Genomic DNA, 16,911 nt, shown 5'->3' with positions numbered 1-16,911 from the left:
CGAGGAGGAGCAGGAATCGGGGCAGACGGGAAGGAGCGGTGCGGCTGTGACCGGCACCCCGTGCAGCCCCCCGCCATCCCCGCAGCCCACCTGAGCCGAGCCCCGCGGGATGCGGGGGGGCTTTTCACGACTGAGCTCCAGGCAGAGGGCCAGGCCATGGCAGACACATTCCCGAGGCCAGCAGGATGGGACACGGCACCGTTGGGAAGGGCTGCCTTGTTCAGAGGCCAAGCGTGCTGGTGCCGCTGGGCGCAGGGGAACGGGGGCTGAGCCCCGAGGGAGCGCAGCGTGCCTTGGCAGCGCACCGAGGACACTGCCAGCATGTGAGCCCGGCGAGCAGGGACCGGGGACAGTGTGTGTGTGTGGGAGAGCACTGGCAGCACAGCTTGAGGACGCGGCTGTGCGGCGGAGGGAGCTGGCAGCGAGCGGGTGCGGCACAGCGACACGCCGGGCTGGGGACGGTGCGGTCCCAGCCCGGGACAGAGCCGGGCACCGCGCCGTGGGACGGAGCAGGGCTGCTGCAGTGTCCTGCTCCCGCAGGAGGCTCGGACACCGGTGACCAGGTCCACCCCGTGCCGGGATCATCGCTCCCTGCGGCTGCCAAAACCGGCTCCAGGCCAGGATGTGATTCAGAGGGATGAAGCGTGTTCCGTCTCACTGGCGCCAGGCCAGGCGAGTGTCCCACGGGGGTACGCCGTGTCCCCGGGCTTTGTGACGCTCCTGCCCACCCGCGGGTGCTGTGAGGGGGTACAAGGGGTTGCCCTGCTGGAGGAAAGCACAGAGAGTGTCCCATGGAGTCGAGACCCCTCTCCACGCCGCAGGTACGAAGCAAAATATTTCTCTCCACCCTTGGTGGGCGATACCCGGGAATACCAGCCAGCCTGTCAGGCGGTTACCGGGAGCCGAGCGGCGCCGGTACTGCCGGTCCGGAGCTGTAGCTGGGGGGATTTGCGGGCTCCCCCCGCCATTTGGGGACTGGGGTTCCGCACCAGCGCCGGCACCGCCCGCAGCCAGCGCGCCCTGCCCCGCCCCGCTGGTGGGCACGGCCGGGCCGTCCCCCTCCTTCCTCCTCCTTCCTCCTTCCTCCTCCTCCTCCACCTCCTCCTCCTCCTGCTGCTGCTGCTGCTGCTGCTTCCCGCCCCTCCCGTCCCGCCGCCCCCGCGCCGCGATTTGCCGGTGCCGGCTCCGCCCGCCGCCCCGCGCGGCCGCGGCCGAGGGGCGCGTTCAAACGCGGCGAGGGAAGGAGCGCGGAGCGGAGCCGTGCGGGACCGCAGCGCCGCCGGCATGGTGAGTGCGGGGCCGGGGCCCCATCCCCCTCCCCCGCTGCGCTGCGGCCAGCGGGGCTTTGTCCCGGGCTCGGCCCGGGCACCGACTGCCCCCTCCGCCCTCTCCGTGCCGGAAATTCCGGCGGGGCTGCGGGGAGGCGCGGCGGGGGCTGCGCGGGACCCGCGCCCGCCTCCCTGCAACCCCGCCGTTCGCTCCCGGGTGGAATGGGAATGGGAAAGGAAAAGGTTTGTGGCCGTATCCTGCCTGGGCACGGCTGGGATTGGGAGCAGATCGCGAAGGAGCCAGGCTGGCCGGACCGGTGTTTTGCCGCCTGGAGGGTGATCCCCTCCCTGCCGCAGGCAGGACACCTTCGGGCTCCCCCGGCGTTTCCCAAACCTCCCACAACCTGACCTACTTCCTCGGCCGCCTGTGCCGGGAGGAGCCGCTGCGGGGCTCGGCCGAGCTGCTCCCCAATGCCGGGGGCTGGATGGGGCACCATCCGCGCCCCCCCACCTTGGGAACATCCCGTCCCCTATCCCCGTGCACGCCCGTGGCATCGCAGGCAGCCCCGATCCTTCCAGAGGGTCCATCCCTGGTGCCCTTCGCGGGGTGCCGGTGGCCGGAGCAGGTGTTGGGCTCGCAGAGGGAGGTGACAGCGCAGGCCGGGAGCTGTCAGACAGGTTTGTGCGTGGCAGCAATTAAAAGCGGGGTGTTTGTTTACCCGGCGCGTGGTGCTGAGAACCAGGGCAGCTTCCTGGGTGTAACCCGGCCCCGGCGCCCTCGGCGAGGCTGGGAGCGGTGCTGGGGGCTCTGCCTCGCCCCTGCCACACTCCCTGTGTCCCCTGCGCTGATGTGAGGCCATCGTCCCCTCCCTAGCGCTGGGGAGCCAGAGCCGAGGCCGAAGGCATCCTCTCATCCTTCCTCCCCCGGCCACCTGCGCAGGAAGCCGCATTGTCCCGTCCGCATCCTGCCCCTTCCCGCCGCCCTCACGCCATGTCCGGCCGCGGGGTCCCCGGCACGCACGCAGCAGCTGCGCTGTGGCCGCCTGCTCCCTGCCCGGCGCTGGGGAGGGAATGCCCATGGGTGGAAGGGGCCGTGTGGAGCTCGCCCTGCGAGCTGCAGGAGCCGGTGCCGCCCGTGCTGTGCGGGGAGTGTCCCCGCGGTGCGGCAGAGGTGCCCGTCCCGTGCGCGCCCCGGGGAGGCCAAACTGGTGGGCATCCCCAGGGGCATTTTGGGGAGGCCTCCAGAGGGTGTCCGGAGCCGGAGGTCCCGGCGGGGAGGTTGGGTGCCGCCGGGCCGGGGCTGGCGCCAGGCCTGGGCAGGTGCTGCCGGCTCCCGAACTCGCCCGCCTGGCTGGGCGGCAGGTGCCTGTTCTGGTGGCGGCCCCGGCCGCGGGCGGGAGGTGGGGCTGGGTGTGGGAGGAGGCGCTGCACCATGGTGGGGGCAGCGGCGGGGAGCCCCCGCCCGTGCCTGCTGTGCCCTGTCCCCCGGGAAGCTGCACGGGAGATGGCAGATCCATCCCAGTGCCAGGAGCCCGTGTGGGCCCTTGGGGCTGGCTGGAAAAGGGGTGCCGGGGGTGTGTCCCGGCTGCCGGGCATCGCTGACTCTGTCTCTTCCCCGGCAGTGCTGGTTCTGGGCTTTTCTCTAGTTCTCCATGGCAGCAGCACAGGGTCCTGTGACCTGTGAGCCCGACACCCGTGTCCTCGGCACCTACCTGTCCTCGGAGCCCGTCGGCGTCGCTGGCAGCATGGGCAGCGTGGGCAGCCTGGTGGAGAAGCAGGATCTGTCCCCTCTGGAGCTGCGGGCCCCGCTGGGCGGCTCGCGGGGGCTCCGGCAGCCCGACGGCTTGCTGCGGAAGGGGCCGAACCAGCGGGAGCTCTTTGGGTACCTGCACGGGGCCAAGAAGGAGACGCGGGCGGAGCGGAAGCACCAGACATCGGGCGCCTGCTACAAGCGGGACTACGAGAGCGACCGCGAGAACCGGTCCCCCGAGCGCTGCTCCCGCGAGCATCACCGCGGGGCCGACTTCTCCAAGAGCTCCCTGCCGGAGCGGGGCCGCTTTGACAAGGTGAGGCTGTGGGGTCCTGAGATACGGCCTGGTCTGCGAGAGGATGGGGATGGAGCAGGATGATCTGCACCCATCCGGGTGGGATGTGGGGATTTGAGGGTGTTCAGGGATATGGAGCGGGGAGTGTGGGGGGGTCTCTCTGGCTGTAGAGGCTCATGCTTGACCTTGCTCTTGTTTTTCAGTGTCGTATCAGGCCCTCAGCCTTCAAGGCAGTGGCTGGGAAGGGGCTGGTATCCATGCAGGGCCTGTCCTCATCCAAGGGGCAGAAGTTGTCCAAGAGCAATGGGAGCCTGCACACGCTGCTGTCGCAGAGCAGCACGGCGGCTCCGCAGCACGGCCCGCTCCGCACCCACCTGCTCCACGCCATCAGCCTGGACGAGGCCTCCGACTCCAGCCACAACTCCATCCAAAGCTTCCCATCCTACGGCTCCCGCCTCAAGCCTGCCCAGAGCCAGTTCAGCGCCTCCATGGGTCACATCAACCACATTGGGGGCTCCTTGGACAGGGTTTCCCGGAGCCCCAGGGAGACCCTGGCCCCTGAGAAGATGCCCCTGTCCTGCAAAAGCATGGCCACCCTGAGCAGGCTGCAGAGCCCCGGCGAGCCCCCGCCACCCTACGAGTTCTCCTACTCGCTGGAGGACGCGGTGAAGCAGCTGGAGGACCGGCTGCAGGAGACGGGAGGGGAGCTGCGGCAGCTCAAGAGGAGCCTCAGTGAGACTGAAGATCCCTTCACACAGGTGAGCTGTGGGGCTGGGGATGTGGGGGTGCGAGGAGCACTGAAGGAGCTGCCGTGGTGGGTGATGGGCTTGGAATGCCCAACAGCAGGAGGATCAAATATCACAGGACCTCTTGGGGTCCCTCCTGGGGCTACAGCCTCTCACCAGTGTCCTCCTGTGCTGGCAGGCGTTTGAGGACAAGCAGCGGCTGTGGCTGGACGAGCTGGAGGACCTGAAGCAGATGTACATGGCCCGGCTGCAGCAGGTGATGCAGCAGGCGCAGCGCGGGCAGCGGGCGCTGCAGCTGCAGCTCTACAAGGCGCAGCAGGAGAAGAAGCGGCTGCAGGAGGAGCTGAGCCTGCAGCAGTGCCAGTGCGAGGAGAGCAAGCTCCGGCAGCCCCAGGGCGAGCATGGCAGCCCCAAACTGGAGGAGACCAAGTGGGAGGTGGGTCCCCTTCCTTCCTTCCCTATTGCCACCCTCCTGGCTGTGGGGCCAGCAGCAGTTCCCTGCTCTGGTGTCACTTGGGGGTCACAGGACAGGAGGGATGAGCCACGTGTGGTGCTTATGGTCTCCCAGGAGGACAGCTTGGGGTGCTGCCACCTCTGGGGTCCTGCTCCCCTAGCCCTTCCTGACTGCTTGCCCGTGTCCTGCAGGTGTGCCAGAAAGCAGCAGAGATCTCCCTGCTGAAGCAGCAGCTCCGGGACACCCAGGAGGAGATGGCTCAGAAGCTGGGGGAGATCTTCAGCCTGAAGACGCAGCTGCGGGAGGCCAAGGCAGAGGTCCAGGCCAGGGACACCCAGCTGGCACAGCTGGCAGACTCCTTCCAGAGCCCCCCGGAGCCCAGCACCTCGCTGCCCCTGGGCGATGACCCCATGCCGTCGTGCCAGGACTTCCCTGGCTGCGAAACTGATGACTCCAAGTGCCGGGGCCTCCAGAGCGACTCGGCGGAGCCCCTGGAGCGGCAGGTGGAGTGGCTGTGGGCAGAGCTGCTGCGGGAGCGGCGTCAGGGCCAGCTGCAGGCTGTGAACTTTGAGCTGGAGAGGAAAACGTGGCAGGAGGAGAAGGAGAAGGTGCTGCGGTACCAGCGGGAGCTCCAGGCCAGCTACATGGAGATGTACCACCGGAGCCAGGCGCTGGAGCGGGAGCTGCGGCAGCTGCGGGCGGAGCCCAGGGATGTCAGGATCGATTCGCCCTGGATCGAGCGCGTGGAGTCCTCCAAGATCTGAGGGGTGGGATGCCAGTGGGACTGAGAAGGGGGAAGGTCTCTTGCCGCTGCAAAGGGACGATCTCAGGGTGTGCACAAGGACTGGCCCCGCTCGGCGCTGCCCTGGGCTGAAGGACCGATTGCCACAGGGGAGCTTCTCCTTCTTGCAGCACTTCAGGCCCTTCTGGTGGGGGTCTCTGGAGGGCGGGGGGGTCATCTGTGCCAGGGTGGGGGTCTTGCATGTGCCCCGTGCTCTGTCTCCAGGAGTGTTTGCCCTGTGATTCCTTCTGCCATGAGGGCAGAAACCAAGCACCCTGTGAGACATTCCCTGTCCCTCCTGCTCTGCTGCCCCCTGTTCCTACAACACAGTAACTTAATGTCTTGTGAGGAGAAGCTTAAGCCCTGTCCCCCACCCCACTGCCTTGCTGTGGGGTGCAGCTGCTGTTTGCAGTGGCTGCCTTGTCAGCAGGGCCCTGGGGCTGGCGGTGCCAGTGGGCAGGCAGAGGAGGAAACCCTGAGGAGTTCTGGTGCTGCTGGCAGGGGGCAGCTGCCCCAGCAGAGGTGCTTCTCGTGGCCCCAGTGTGGAGCTGCTCTGCAGTGGAGGTGGTTGGTGCAGCTTTCTTCGGGCTGAGATGGGGGAATGCCTTGTGCAAGGAGGGATGGGAACTGGTGCTCTGCCACACTGGGAGAAACTGGGGTGGGAGAGAGGACTGGGGCATGTGCCTGTGCTGGGGAAGAGGCTGGGGTCCCCCCTCCCAGGGGAGGTGAGGGGGAGCCGGGGAGCCCAGAGGTGCTGGAAGGAGAGCCCTGCTCTGTGTGTCACAGCAGAACCGCGTGAAGGCCAGGCCCGGCTCTGCACCCCATTCCTGCAATAAACCTGCATTTCTCTCTCTGGGCTTCTGCTCTGCTTCCCTCGGGGTCGGGGGGCTCCCCGCCATGAGGGTGGGGGTCAGGGGGCTGTGTGGGGCCGGCCGGGGCCTGCCCGGGCTCCCGGGGCAGCCTCAGCCTCGCTGTGCTTTAACCCAGCCGCGGACACCCCCAGCCCTCACCCCGGGCACCAGGACCACTTTGTACAAACCCGCAGACACCTTTATTCACCCCACAGTGCTCAGCATCCCCCATCAGTCCCCAGAATCCCCAGACACAGCCGTGTGAGGGAGTTCCCCGGGCAGGGCACAGCCCGGCCCCGGCTCTTCACAGCGGCAGGGGCAGGGCCGACACCTCCTCCAGGCACTCGTCGTAGGCCTCCTGGTACTCCTCGTGGGGCTTGATCAGGATGACACAGGTTGGGCGCTTGGAGCCGGCTGCAGCTCCCAGGTCCTGAGGGAACACAGGGAGGCCATGGGGGGCCAGGTCTCTTCCCGAAGTGAGAACCTCATGAACCTTTTTCCCAGCTTGTCTCCTGCAAGCTGGGCTGGCAGAAGGGACTGGCACCTGGCTCACGTGCCAGAATTCTTCCGCAGAGTGGGTCTGCAGAGCTGCCCGCACCGGGGCTGAAGCTCCAAAGACACCGACTGCCCCCCAGCTCCCTGTGTGCAAAAGAGCTGCTCCCAGCCCACAGGAGCCTGGCAAAGATGGGCTGGCTCTGCCCCGGAGCTGCGGCAGGAACTCCATCATGACAAACACTTCTCTGATTCCACAGTGAGACACTCCTACACCTCCCCCCTGTCTCTTCTGTGCCTTGGTCAGGGTCAAACACCGAGTTCTTCACTCGGGCACCGGATCAGCACCTCCCGGGAAGGCTCCGGTCACAGCCCGGGCTCCTCACCGGGTTCCCTGTCACCAGGGCTGCTTCCTCCCCCGCCCCAGCACTCACCGTTTTGGAAGGGACGTACGCGTACGGGAGGCTCCTGTCCTCGCACATGATGGGGATGTGGCAGTAGACATCGATGGGCAGCGTGTCCCCGGCCAGCACGGCGATCCTGCGGGCACAGCCGTGTCAGCGGCCGCGCCGGCGGGGCAGCGGGCCGCGGGGCCAGGCCAGCACTTACCCCTTCTCGCCCTTGTTGATGAACTTCTGCACCTCCTTCACGCCGCGGCGGAGCTGCTTGTGCTTGGTCGCTGCAAGAGAAGCAGGGCATGAGGGGCTGAGTGAGAAGCGCAGCGTGCGGGACCGCGCCATCACCCGGCCCCTCGCCGCCGGCGCCGCCAGACCTTTCCTGATGCACTTGAGCAGCTTTCGGGTGAGCTTGCGGGACGCGAGCGGCTGCGCGATGGGGTTCAGGAAGTCGAGCTGCTCCCGGTACGAGAGCTCCGGGGTCGCCTCCGCCTCGGCCGCCGCCTCCGGCTTCTCCCGCGCCATGGCCGCGCCAGCCCGATTCCGCTTCCGGGGCACGCGTCCCGCCGCGACACACGCCCGCGGCTCTCCGACAGCCAATCGGAGCCGCTCTGGCAGTGACTGACAGCCGGGAGCACCAATGGCGAGCGGTGTTTGTACCCACCCGGCCACGCGCTCCATCCCGCGCTTCCCGGCCCCGGTCCCAGTTCTGGAGCCAGTCCCAGTTCTGGAGCCAGTCCCAGTTCTGGAGCCAGTCCCAGTTCCAATCCCGGTCCCAGTTCTGGAGCCAGCCCCAGTCTCAGTTCTAGAGCCAGCCCCAGTTCTAGTCGCGATTCCAGTCCCAGTCCCAGTTCTGGATCCCTCCCAGTCTCAGTCCCAGTTCCAGACCCAGTCCCAGTTGCGGACCCAGCCCCAGTTCCAGTCGCGATCCCAGTCCCAGTCTCAGTTCTGGACCCCTCCCAGTCCCAGTCCCAGTCCCGGACCCAGTCCCAGTCCCAGTTGCGGTCCCAGTCCCAGTTGCGGACCCAGTCCCAGTTGCGGACCCAGCCCCAGTTCCAGTCGCGGTCCCAGTCCCAGGCAGGCCGGGGCAAGCTTCAACACGGGCCTTTATTGGGTGTGGTCAGTGCCGGTAACGTTGGACCCACCCGACCCAAGACAAGAGCACAAGAACCCCAACGCGGGAACGCTGCCGTGCCCGGTGTGCAGCCACCTGGCCACACACGGCATTCTCTCCCTTGCTTTTCATCCTAGGGAACTTTTCTCCCTGCAGGGCTACATCGCTGCTTTTCCCAAAAAGAATGGAGGCTTCCAACGTGGTAGCCTCCCAAAAACTGCTCCGAATCAACCCATCAACCCAGCAGCCAGCACTGGATCCAACGTGGTAGCCTCCCAAAAACTGCTCCGAATCAACCCATCAACCAGCACTGGGGATAATGAGATCTACCCGAGGCCACGGCAGCACATCCACCGAGCCCAGGAGATGCCCTGACCCACGGAGACAACGCTGCTCCTCAGCAGAGGAGCAGCACATCCACCGAGCCCAGGAGATGCCCTGACCCACGGAGACAACGCTGCTCCAACTGAGAGAGGCCTCAGGCAGGGCTGGCTACCTTCTGCCTCACTCCAGCCTGTCCCTGGACAACAGGAGAGCTTCAGCCAAGACCTGCAGCTGCTCCAAGACCTCTCGCTGCATCTCCACAGCCACGTGGAACACGTGGTGGTCGGAGCTGTTGTACATCACAGCGTTCTGGAACATGAGCATCAGGTCACACTGGAACTGCATCACGGACTGAATGTGTCCCTTTGACAGCCTCCTCTTTATGCTGCTTAAATCCATGGGTCTACAAAAGACAGAGAGGAGAAGAATGGAACTGCAACCCAGGGCCTGGCATCCTTTGGGATCTGCATGCGTGTGCTTGTTCTCATTTCAGGGTAGCCCTGAAAGCACAGCTATTTTCAATCAACTTTATTGCTTAAGACACACAGGGGGGAGTGAGAAAGGCTTTTCTTCCGAGCCAGACAAAAGTGAGTTCAGCCAATGCGACACTTGCTATCCAATCAACTTGGCAGGTCATTAGCAGTCACCTCTGGAAAAAATGGGATGCTGAGCTCCAGAGAAGGCAAGCAGTAATTAGTCTTCAGGAAGTCAGTCCAGGTCTTAGTGGAGAAAGAAAAGTTACTAAAATAGGTATCTATTAAACCCCCTAAAGATCGAATGGTGCCACCAGCAAAAATAGCAGTGCTGGTAAGGGGAACATGATAGGGAATAAATATTACTTCCCTTACTTTGACAGAATGGGAAAATGAATGGCTGCAGAGAGGACAGCTGTGACCAGAATAGAACATGATTCAGCTCTGAAAAAATGCCATTAATCTCTCTGGGAATTATTCTTATGACCCACTTCTGTGCTGAGAGTGAAACATCTGGGGCGCTCGCAGCGGGTGAGGAGGGGGCATCTCCTGAGGCACATTCCAGGCACGGGGAGAAGGGACTGCTGAGCTGCAGGGCCTGCATCTCCTGCCCAGGGACTGTCCCTGCAATGAGCCAGCCATGCAATGCCTGCACAGGGCAGGCACAATTCCCACCAGCTCCAGAGTCAGTGCAAGCTTCCAGGTTCTAATTACCCAGAAGGGAGTTTTACTGAGAGAAATCAGTGGGAGATGCTGGTGACAGCCAAACTCTGGAAAAGGAGGAAGGAAACCATCCCACTGGCCCTTTGGAAACCAGAGAAGACAGAAAACAAGCCGAGAGAAATCAGCCAGTGAGCACTTCCTCCACAAACTCACCTCTTTACCACATCCCTGTATCCAGGGGCTTGTTTCTCTGACACTGGCTTCAGGAACGGGCTGCTGAACCTACAGGGACAAAGACAAGGAATGTTCTCTGCCTGCCCCTGCACCAAAAACATGGAGCAGGGCTTGCCTCTCCCTGCTGGCCCTGATGCACAGCCAGTGTTGTGCCAGCTGTGTAGGAAGCAGCATTTGGGCTCTGCCACATTAAGCAGAGGAAATCAAAATGCAGTGTTCTCTCCAGCTCTGCAGCAGGCAGCTGTTCCCAGAGCAAAGCCCTGGAGAGACAGGCCAGCCCCTGGGAGGGGAGGGTTGGGACAGGTGACACAGGAGCTGGGACAGGTGACACAGGAGCTGGGACTCAGGGCAGTGTGTTCAGGACATGCTGATGCAGCTCTCTGCTCTCACGCTGGCTATCATCCTCCAGATGGACAGGAGCTTTTTTTTGAGGATCAGGTGCTGGAGGGGGTTATTCCAGCTTGGCTGCAGCCTGTGGAGTGAAGATACTGCCAGATCATCACACTCGAGACAAAGTAGGAGGTGACAATTCTGCTGGCTCCCACCACACCCAGGTGGATGAAGCTACAAAAAGCCTCGGAGTGTGATGGTGGGAGTGTTCTGCACCAGAATGCACAACTGAACATCCAGAGTGCAGGAAGATGCAGGACAAGAGGTAAAAGCAAAGCTGAGATAAGGAACAGGACCAGATTGGATAGAAAAACCTCAAGCTACTCTGCAGTTCCAAACTTTACTGAGGAGGTTTTAATGAAGTTTCTCTTCTCAAAAACCCACGTTTTTATTTTTAAAGTTCCAAGTTATCACACAGGTGGCAGAGCCTGCATGTGACTGACACAGCTGCACCTGCTCAGAGGGGCTGGTAATGCTGGGCTGTGCATTGCCTGACAGAGCCTGATGTGCAGCTAGCTCACACCAGGGCCATTTGACTTGAGAAAACATAAAACATGTATTTTCCATTTAATCTCTTATTTAATCTCTACTCTTCTCACTTCACCTTAGGATCAATGCCCTACAATACCAGCAAATTCAGAGCTGGCACAAGTCACCTCCTTCCCTCCTGCCCTGCTTGGCTATCTCACCTCCCTGGATGTGATCTGTGCCATGCACTTGTTCCCTCATGTGACAAGGGAAATGACTCTGTTCTGCTGCATTTGCAAGAGGGCAGAAGCAGCTACTTACAGGTGCATGTTGGGAGAGCCTGTGGAGTCCAGCACTGAGGCTGCAGAGGTGCTGTCACTGTCATCTTGATCCAGGGCCTGAGCACTCATCTCAGGTGAATGCAGCTCATCTGAAGGGGGTTCTCCAGGTGTGTCTTCATTCTCTTCCTGAAGAGCACAGAGGACACATCTAAAATGGCAGCACATTACCTGAATCCTTCATCTAGAAGCCAGCCTGCTGCATATCCCTTTGCTGCATCCAGGCTCAGCTGGGAGCTTGCCTGCTCTGTTACTCAGAGGATGCTGTTTGACCTCACTCAGACTTCCCAGCAGGAGCTGTGTGTGATCTCTTGGATGACATCCACCCCTGGCTGACACAAACCCTGTGCAGCTGAGCGGTGCCCAGTGTTGTGTCTGCTCTCTGGGAAGAGTCATGGATGTAGAGAGGGCAATCAGGAGCTGAGGTAAGGCTGCCTCAGGCTTGGTAAAGCTGCAGATACAGATAACAGGAACCCCCAGAGTTCAACAAGGTTGTTTCCTCACAAACTCCCACGTTAAAATGACAGGGAATAGACTCAGCCAGGAAGGAGACTGGTGCTGTTGTTGCAGTGGTTTGCCAGTAAAATGCTCAGTGGGATTTCGTGCAGGAGCACCTCAGAATCCTCAACAGATCTGAAGCACGAGCAGACTTCTCAGAAACTGGGCACTGTGTGTTTGGCTGTGACCACTGGGAGAACTGAGAGGGAGCTGCTGGGAGCAGATAACTGCTGGGAATACACTGTCCTGGCTGAAGAGGTGAAATCCTGGGGGTTATTTGTCTCCAGTGTCCTGAGTTTGCAAGAGAACAAGTGTGGAAAGATGGCCCTGTTCCTCCAGTGCTGTGCTGCTTTCCCAGGAATACCCAGCAGGCTGGTGGGAGCCCACAGCCCCAAACACAGGACTGATGCAAACCCAGGCTAGACAGTGCCTGCTTCTAAGACATGACAGTCCCCAGGGGCAGATGGTTATTGCTGGCACAGCCACGTGGGCCTGAAACCAGCCAAGCTGTGCTGCAAAACACAGCAATTAGAACCAGGCAAGTATTCCAACCTTGCCTTAAACCTGAGAGCAGCCTGCCAGCTCTCATGAGTCACCTTTACACTGCCAAGGAGCAATTCCTCCAACTCACATCTGAGGGTTTCATCTGTAACAAGCTTCCTGTTTATACACAGCCATACATAAAAAACACCCTTCCCTCATACATTTTTTCTGTGTTCCTCGTGTGTTTTGTCTCCCCTCAGACCCTGGGGCTCCCCATCTCTTCTAGAGCTGGTTTCCTTCACTGTCTCATCTCTCAGCCAGGGCCAGAGACTCTTTCAGGACCACCACTCTCCTACCTCTCTTCCCAGGAAGTTTTCTTCCTCATCTTCTGCCAGGATGTGCAGCTGACTTTCCTCTGCTCCTGAGACTGCTGTTCCTGTGGTCTTTTCCTGGCTCCTCACTTCCTCTCCATCACTCTGCTTCCCCGAGCCACAATAATCCCACAGAGTCTGTGATGACTCTGTGCTGCCAATGCAGAAAGATTCCAACATCTGGGTTACCTGCAAGACAGTGATTTATTACTAAAAATTGTGAAGGCAAAAGGGAGAAGAAATAAACAGCAGAGATGCTATTTTTGCAATCGTTCACGAACGCCTTTCCATTTTTAGCAATCCTTGCAAAATCTGATGAAGCCCTGTGTTATTATTACAGTGTCAGTTCACTGACATTTCTGTGCTTAAGGGTGAGCTGTGTTTTGGCAAAGCAGCTGCTTGGGTGCAGTGGGAGCTCCAAAGGGGAGGAAAGGCTGGGCTTGGCCTGGGGAGAACGTGAACCCAGAGCTTCTGCTGTGCCCCCAGACTGTTTCTGTTGGTATGGATGGTGCAAGCCCTGAAAATCCCAATGTTTCAGGAGGGCCTGAACTTTGCTGCCCACCTCCTGTAATCCAACCAGCCCTACCTCCAAGAGGAACTGGAGAGGACTGTCGTTTTCACATGGCTTCTCTGCCTCGTGGTAATCTTCACTGTCATCCTTCCAGAGAGGCTCACTCAGCTCCACCTCATGGTCTGCCTCTTGGCTGCTCCCCTCTAGCTTCCCCATGGCCTCCTCTTCAGTATTTCTCCAGCTCATCTCATCCAGCTCCAACCTTGAATCGCAGTCAGGAAGAGACTGGAGATCACTGTTCTCTGACTTGATGGGAGATTCCACCTCAGACTTCCAGGCATGGCCCATCTGCAAACAATGAAAATAAAGCAATTTCATGGTACCCTGATCCAGAACTGCCAAGCCCAGCTCATTTCTTGACACCCTTGGAGGGCCACAGCATGGGAAGGACTCTGAGATGAGCAGCCTTCACCTCACAGCACATGGCAAGGCTGCAGCTCTGCTACACAAATTGCTGCTGCACAGCAACTGAATTTCAGGTTTTCTGGTGCTTTTGCTGTGCTCTCTCCCTGCCCTGGTCAGTGGGTCACTGCTCAGGGCATGCTGAGCAGTCTGGGAGCATGTGGCTTTGCTGATGCTCCATACTTCAGGTGCTGAAGGCACCCAGCAAGCTCAGACCGAGTCCTGCTGGGGCTCCTCAGCTGCTGAGTGTTGGGAACAACTGGTGACTCCAAGGACAACTCACTGAAATTCCACTTGCTGCCCCCTGAGAACTTTTTATAGTGGAGATAACTTACTCCACACCTTACAGACAGAGTTTTGAAAGTGACAGGTGTGATTTATCTGGATGGTGATATCTCATGTACCTGAGCCAGAACAATTATAACCACACAGTCGTCACACACCAACAGGCACAGTTCCATCCACTGCAGAAAATACAAGTTTGCATTCTCTTAAGAAGGAGGTTCTCTTTCATCTCTGTTCATTAGTCCATGCCTAAATGTCTTCTACTGCATGAGTGCACTCTGAGTCCTCTAAGCCTGGGGAATTGATTGCAGAGCCACAGTACAACAGTAAAGGATGGCACAAAATCCTCACCTTGCCACTGAATGGAGCTGCCTGGATGCTGCACCTATGAATTCTATGCATTAATTAACACTGTCTTTAGAGTCTTCAGTTAATTACGTAGAACCTATTTTTTTCAGAATTTTACACAAGCACATTTCTCACTGATTGTCTTTTCCATTCTCAGGACTGCTAGCACAGCTCCAAATTCAGCTTCTGGTGCATAACTGGGAGAAATACAGAATCCACAGGGTCTGGGATGAGGACACTGCTTTGCTTATTTTGTGAACTTGGAAGCAGAGTTGGGATCTGAAAGCCTGTCCTGCTGAAACCTCTTTCAAAGTTCACTTCAGTGGCAGCAGATGAAATTTGATGAGGTAGGAGATAACATTACCTGCTCTCAGCTTCCAGGTGAGGGAGTTGGGCAAACTGAGATTCCATCTGAGGAGAAAGCCTGTGCCTGGAGCTCTCTCCTGCTGCCACAAGCAGAGGCACAGAAAAGCCTCAGCCTGGGGTAATCTGATCACTTGTGATCATCCTTCTGTGCTCCAGAGGGATAAATGCTGAAAATCAGGAAGTCCTGGGAACTTGGGCATAAGATTAGAGAGATCTTCAGCCTTATGTTCAGTTTTATCAAATCTTGGAAGACTCAAGATGCCAGAGAGCAGAACAGAGAACAGTGCAAGACATGATGAGTGAAATAATCACAGACAGCTCAGCTCTACACCAATTCCGGACAAAATGACACAGACTTGAACTTTAATTAAGAATTGCCTGACAGTTCTTAATTATGTTGGCTACGTAAGTCACTAGCAAAGAACCTCTCTCAAATTGGAAAGTTTTAGTTCACTTTGCAGAGATCAGACACTGCACAACCCTTGCTGTTCTGGGAAAAAGCTGTTAGAAATCAAAAAGACAGCCTTTAAAAAGAACTTACATGTCAAAACAAGAAAAATGATAAAAGCCTGAGCTCTAATAAATGAAATATAGAATCCACATAAAGTAGGAAAAAAAAAAAGGAAAAAGAACAATTTGCTAAAGACATAAAAGCAAATAAAAACAAAAAACTTCATCAAAAACATCAGAAGCAGAGAGAGCTGCCAGATGATCAGTGGGGATGAAACATGATCAGTGCCAAACATCTCAGTGGAAAATAGGGCCAGTTGGAAAAACCAAATTAATCATCATTATCAGCAGTTGCCACAGAGGAGCTCACATGAGACCTTCTCTTGGGATGGGTCTGAGAGATGAAATCTAATTAAAATGTCAACAGGGGAGATTTTAGAACAATTTGAGAGAGTGAATAAACCTTAGAACCCACTGGGATTTATTTGTGAGATCTAAAGAAGCTTAAATATAACGTGACCAAGCCTATGCTGTGTAAGTTGTCATTTAAGAAGAAAACCAGAAAGGGGTGACAGTTTTATCTGTCTGTAAAAGGGTGGGTGCAGCACAGTAAAACACAGCTCTGTACCAGACAGATTAGAACAAAGTATTAGGAAGAAGAGAATTAGTAAGTAGTCAGAGCATGAGATGATGAATTGGGAAAGAGGGAATGAGGCTCCATAGAGAAAATCCTGTCTTGGAATTTTAAAGCTCTTAAAATCATTAAAGACTATTAAAATGTCATGGGACAAGAGAAAAGAGAGAAAAATACCTGGTTAGGAAAAGAAACCAAGGGTAGGAGGGAACAGCAATGCTTGCTGTGATGGAAGCAAGTCACCAGAGGGTCTGAGAAAGGTCTTCTCCTGTGCTGCACCTTCATTTTTACAGCAGAGACAATGGCAGGGCAGAGGAGTTAGAGATGGAGCCAGACTCTTCTGAGAGCCCAAAGTGACAGGAGACAGGGATGACAAGTTGCCTCACAGGAAATTCTGACTGGGTGTAAGGTAAATATTTGAAGCTGGCCCTGCTCTGAGCAGCTGAATGAAGTAAGGGAATGTACAGAGGTTCTTTCCAGCTTAGAATCGTGGAACAGGTTGGGTGGGGAGGGACCTTTAAAGGCTGACTGGTCCTGACACCTTCCACTATTCCAAGCTGCTCAGAGCCTCATCCAACTTGGCCTCCAACACTTCAGGGATGGGGCATCCACAGCTTCTCCAGGTAACCCGTGCCAGGGCCTCCCCCCCCTCATTGTAAAAAAAAAAAAAAATCTTCACTCAGTCTAAATAGGCCCTCTTTTAGTTTAGAACCATCACCTTGTCCTGTCACAACAGGCAATGCTAAAATGTTTGTCCCTAACTGAAATCACTCCATAAAATGCATGAAAGACAAAGATCTCTGTAGCTTTTTGTGCTATGAACTGAGAACAACAAAAATTCAAACCAGAAGTTTGCTCCCGGGTTTAACAGCCAAAGACAATTAACCAATCACCAATCCAAGGGAGTTTCAGCATTTCCACATCAGTAAGGTGACTCTTGGTGAAAATTCACCTCAGCAATACACAGGACTTGACACAGCAGGCACGGCCAACTTCAACACTGAACTTGTGAAAATTGAGAACTCTTACTGGATAAGGGAACAATGCCTCTGGTCTTAATCCCAGTGACTCAGTTTCCTGAAACCTGTCTACCAGAAAGCTGCACCCTGGATATGCTGCACGGAGGGCAGAGCACTCCCAGCTGCTGCAGCAATCATGGATGGTGTCATTCTGTTGTTTTCTTTTCCCCCATGTAAGGTTGTGTGGGCAGAAAACATGCAAGTTTCATCTCAGGTCATATGAGCAGAAAAAGTGACTTGGAAATTCTTCAGAGAACTTAAACCTTCATGTTGCTGAGGAAAAGGACTGTAATTCCCAGTAGAAACAGGGCACAAGCTCAGATGTGAAACCAGGTACTGGCAATCCTGCCTACAGCTGCTGGGATCACAGATTTTCACTCTGACTAGTGCAGCCTCCACAGATCTCAGGGGAAAGAATGTCAAGTCCTTTTCAATGCATTTTCTCCTA

General features: G+C 57.8%; 3 protein-coding genes across 5 annotated transcripts; 1 reads left to right on the top strand and 2 right to left on the bottom strand.

Annotated features, from left to right (window-relative positions):
* The first annotated feature begins 407 nt into the window (after positions 1-407).
* N4BP3 (NEDD4 binding protein 3) lies at positions 408-6,145 on the top strand. 3 transcript variants are annotated; one of them, XM_041397811.1, is made up of 5 exons: positions 408-821; positions 2,891-3,334; positions 3,517-4,071; positions 4,238-4,495; positions 4,705-6,145. In XM_041397811.1, exons 2-5 carry the CDS (start codon positions 2,921-2,923, stop codon positions 5,275-5,277), a joined length of 1,800 nt encoding a protein of 599 aa, XP_041253745.1. In that variant the 5' UTR covers positions 408-821; positions 2,891-2,920; the 3' UTR covers positions 5,278-6,145. The 3 variants fall into 3 exon arrangements, with proteins under 3 accessions (XP_041253745.1, XP_041253744.1, XP_041253746.1); XM_041397810.1 differs by lacking the exon at positions 408-821 and adding an exon at positions 1,141-1,287; XM_041397812.1 differs by lacking the exon at positions 408-821 and adding an exon at positions 1,810-1,946.
* A 176-nt stretch (positions 6,146-6,321) lies between these two features.
* On the bottom strand, positions 6,322-7,597 carry NHP2 (NHP2 ribonucleoprotein). Its single transcript, XM_041397813.1, has 4 exons — positions 7,410-7,597; positions 7,247-7,316; positions 7,072-7,177; positions 6,322-6,575 (listed from the first exon to the last, which is right to left on the bottom strand). The coding sequence occupies exons 1-4, from the start codon at positions 7,555-7,557 to the stop codon at positions 6,450-6,452; spliced, it is 450 nt and encodes a 149-aa protein (XP_041253747.1). The 5' UTR covers positions 7,558-7,597; the 3' UTR covers positions 6,322-6,449.
* A 2,600-nt stretch (positions 7,598-10,197) lies between these two features.
* Positions 10,198-14,492, bottom strand: LOC121332410. Its single transcript, XM_041397843.1, has 5 exons — positions 14,359-14,492; positions 12,975-13,247; positions 12,374-12,577; positions 11,020-11,165; positions 10,198-10,312 (listed from the first exon to the last, which is right to left on the bottom strand). Exons 2-5 carry the CDS (start codon positions 13,245-13,247, stop codon positions 10,198-10,200), a joined length of 738 nt encoding a protein of 245 aa, XP_041253777.1. The 5' UTR covers positions 14,359-14,492.
* Positions 14,493-16,911: the final 2,419 nt, after the last annotated feature.

This window comes from Onychostruthus taczanowskii, unplaced genomic scaffold (genome assembly GCF_017590055.1).
Source record: "Onychostruthus taczanowskii isolate IOZ18803 unplaced genomic scaffold, ASM1759005v1 scaffold14, whole genome shotgun sequence".
NCBI classification, from domain to species: Eukaryota; Metazoa; Chordata; class Aves; order Passeriformes; family Passeridae; genus Onychostruthus; species Onychostruthus taczanowskii.
This window is presented reverse-complemented; position numbering and strand designations above follow the sequence as displayed.

What these genes read in the sequence shown, in the direction of transcription:
- N4BP3 (XM_041397811.1), top strand. Translation starts at nt 2,921, where the DNA reads ATGGCAGCAGCACAGGGTCCTGTGACCTGTGAGCCCGACACCCGTGTC. An exon ending in AGCGGGGCCGCTTTGACAAG is followed by an intron (nt 3,335 to 3,516) that starts GTGAGGCTGTGG and finishes CTTGTTTTTCAG; the next exon opens with TGTCGTATCAGGCCCTCAGC. An exon ending in TGGAGGAGACCAAGTGGGAG is followed by an intron (nt 4,496 to 4,704) that starts GTGGGTCCCCTT and finishes CGTGTCCTGCAG; the next exon opens with GTGTGCCAGAAAGCAGCAGA.
- NHP2 (XM_041397813.1), bottom strand. Translation starts at nt 7,557, where the DNA reads ATGGCGCGGGAGAAGCCGGAGGCGGCGGCCGAGGCGGAGGCGACCCCG. An exon ending in ATCAACAAGGGCGAGAAGGG is followed by an intron (nt 7,178 to 7,246) that starts GTAAGTGCTGGC and finishes CTGTGCCCGCAG; the next exon opens with GATCGCCGTGCTGGCCGGGG. An exon ending in CGTACGTCCCTTCCAAAACG is followed by an intron (nt 6,576 to 7,071) that starts GTGAGTGCTGGG and finishes GTGTTCCCTCAG; the next exon opens with GACCTGGGAGCTGCAGCCGG.
- LOC121332410 (XM_041397843.1), bottom strand. Translation starts at nt 13,247, where the DNA reads ATGGGCCATGCCTGGAAGTCTGAGGTGGAATCTCCCATCAAGTCAGAG. An exon ending in CTCTCCAGTTCCTCTTGGAG is followed by an intron (nt 12,578 to 12,974) that starts GTAGGGCTGGTT and finishes ACTGTCTTGCAG; the next exon opens with GTAACCCAGATGTTGGAATC. An exon ending in AAAACTTCCTGGGAAGAGAG is followed by an intron (nt 11,166 to 12,373) that starts GTAGGAGAGTGG and finishes TGTGCTCTTCAG; the next exon opens with GAAGAGAATGAAGACACACC.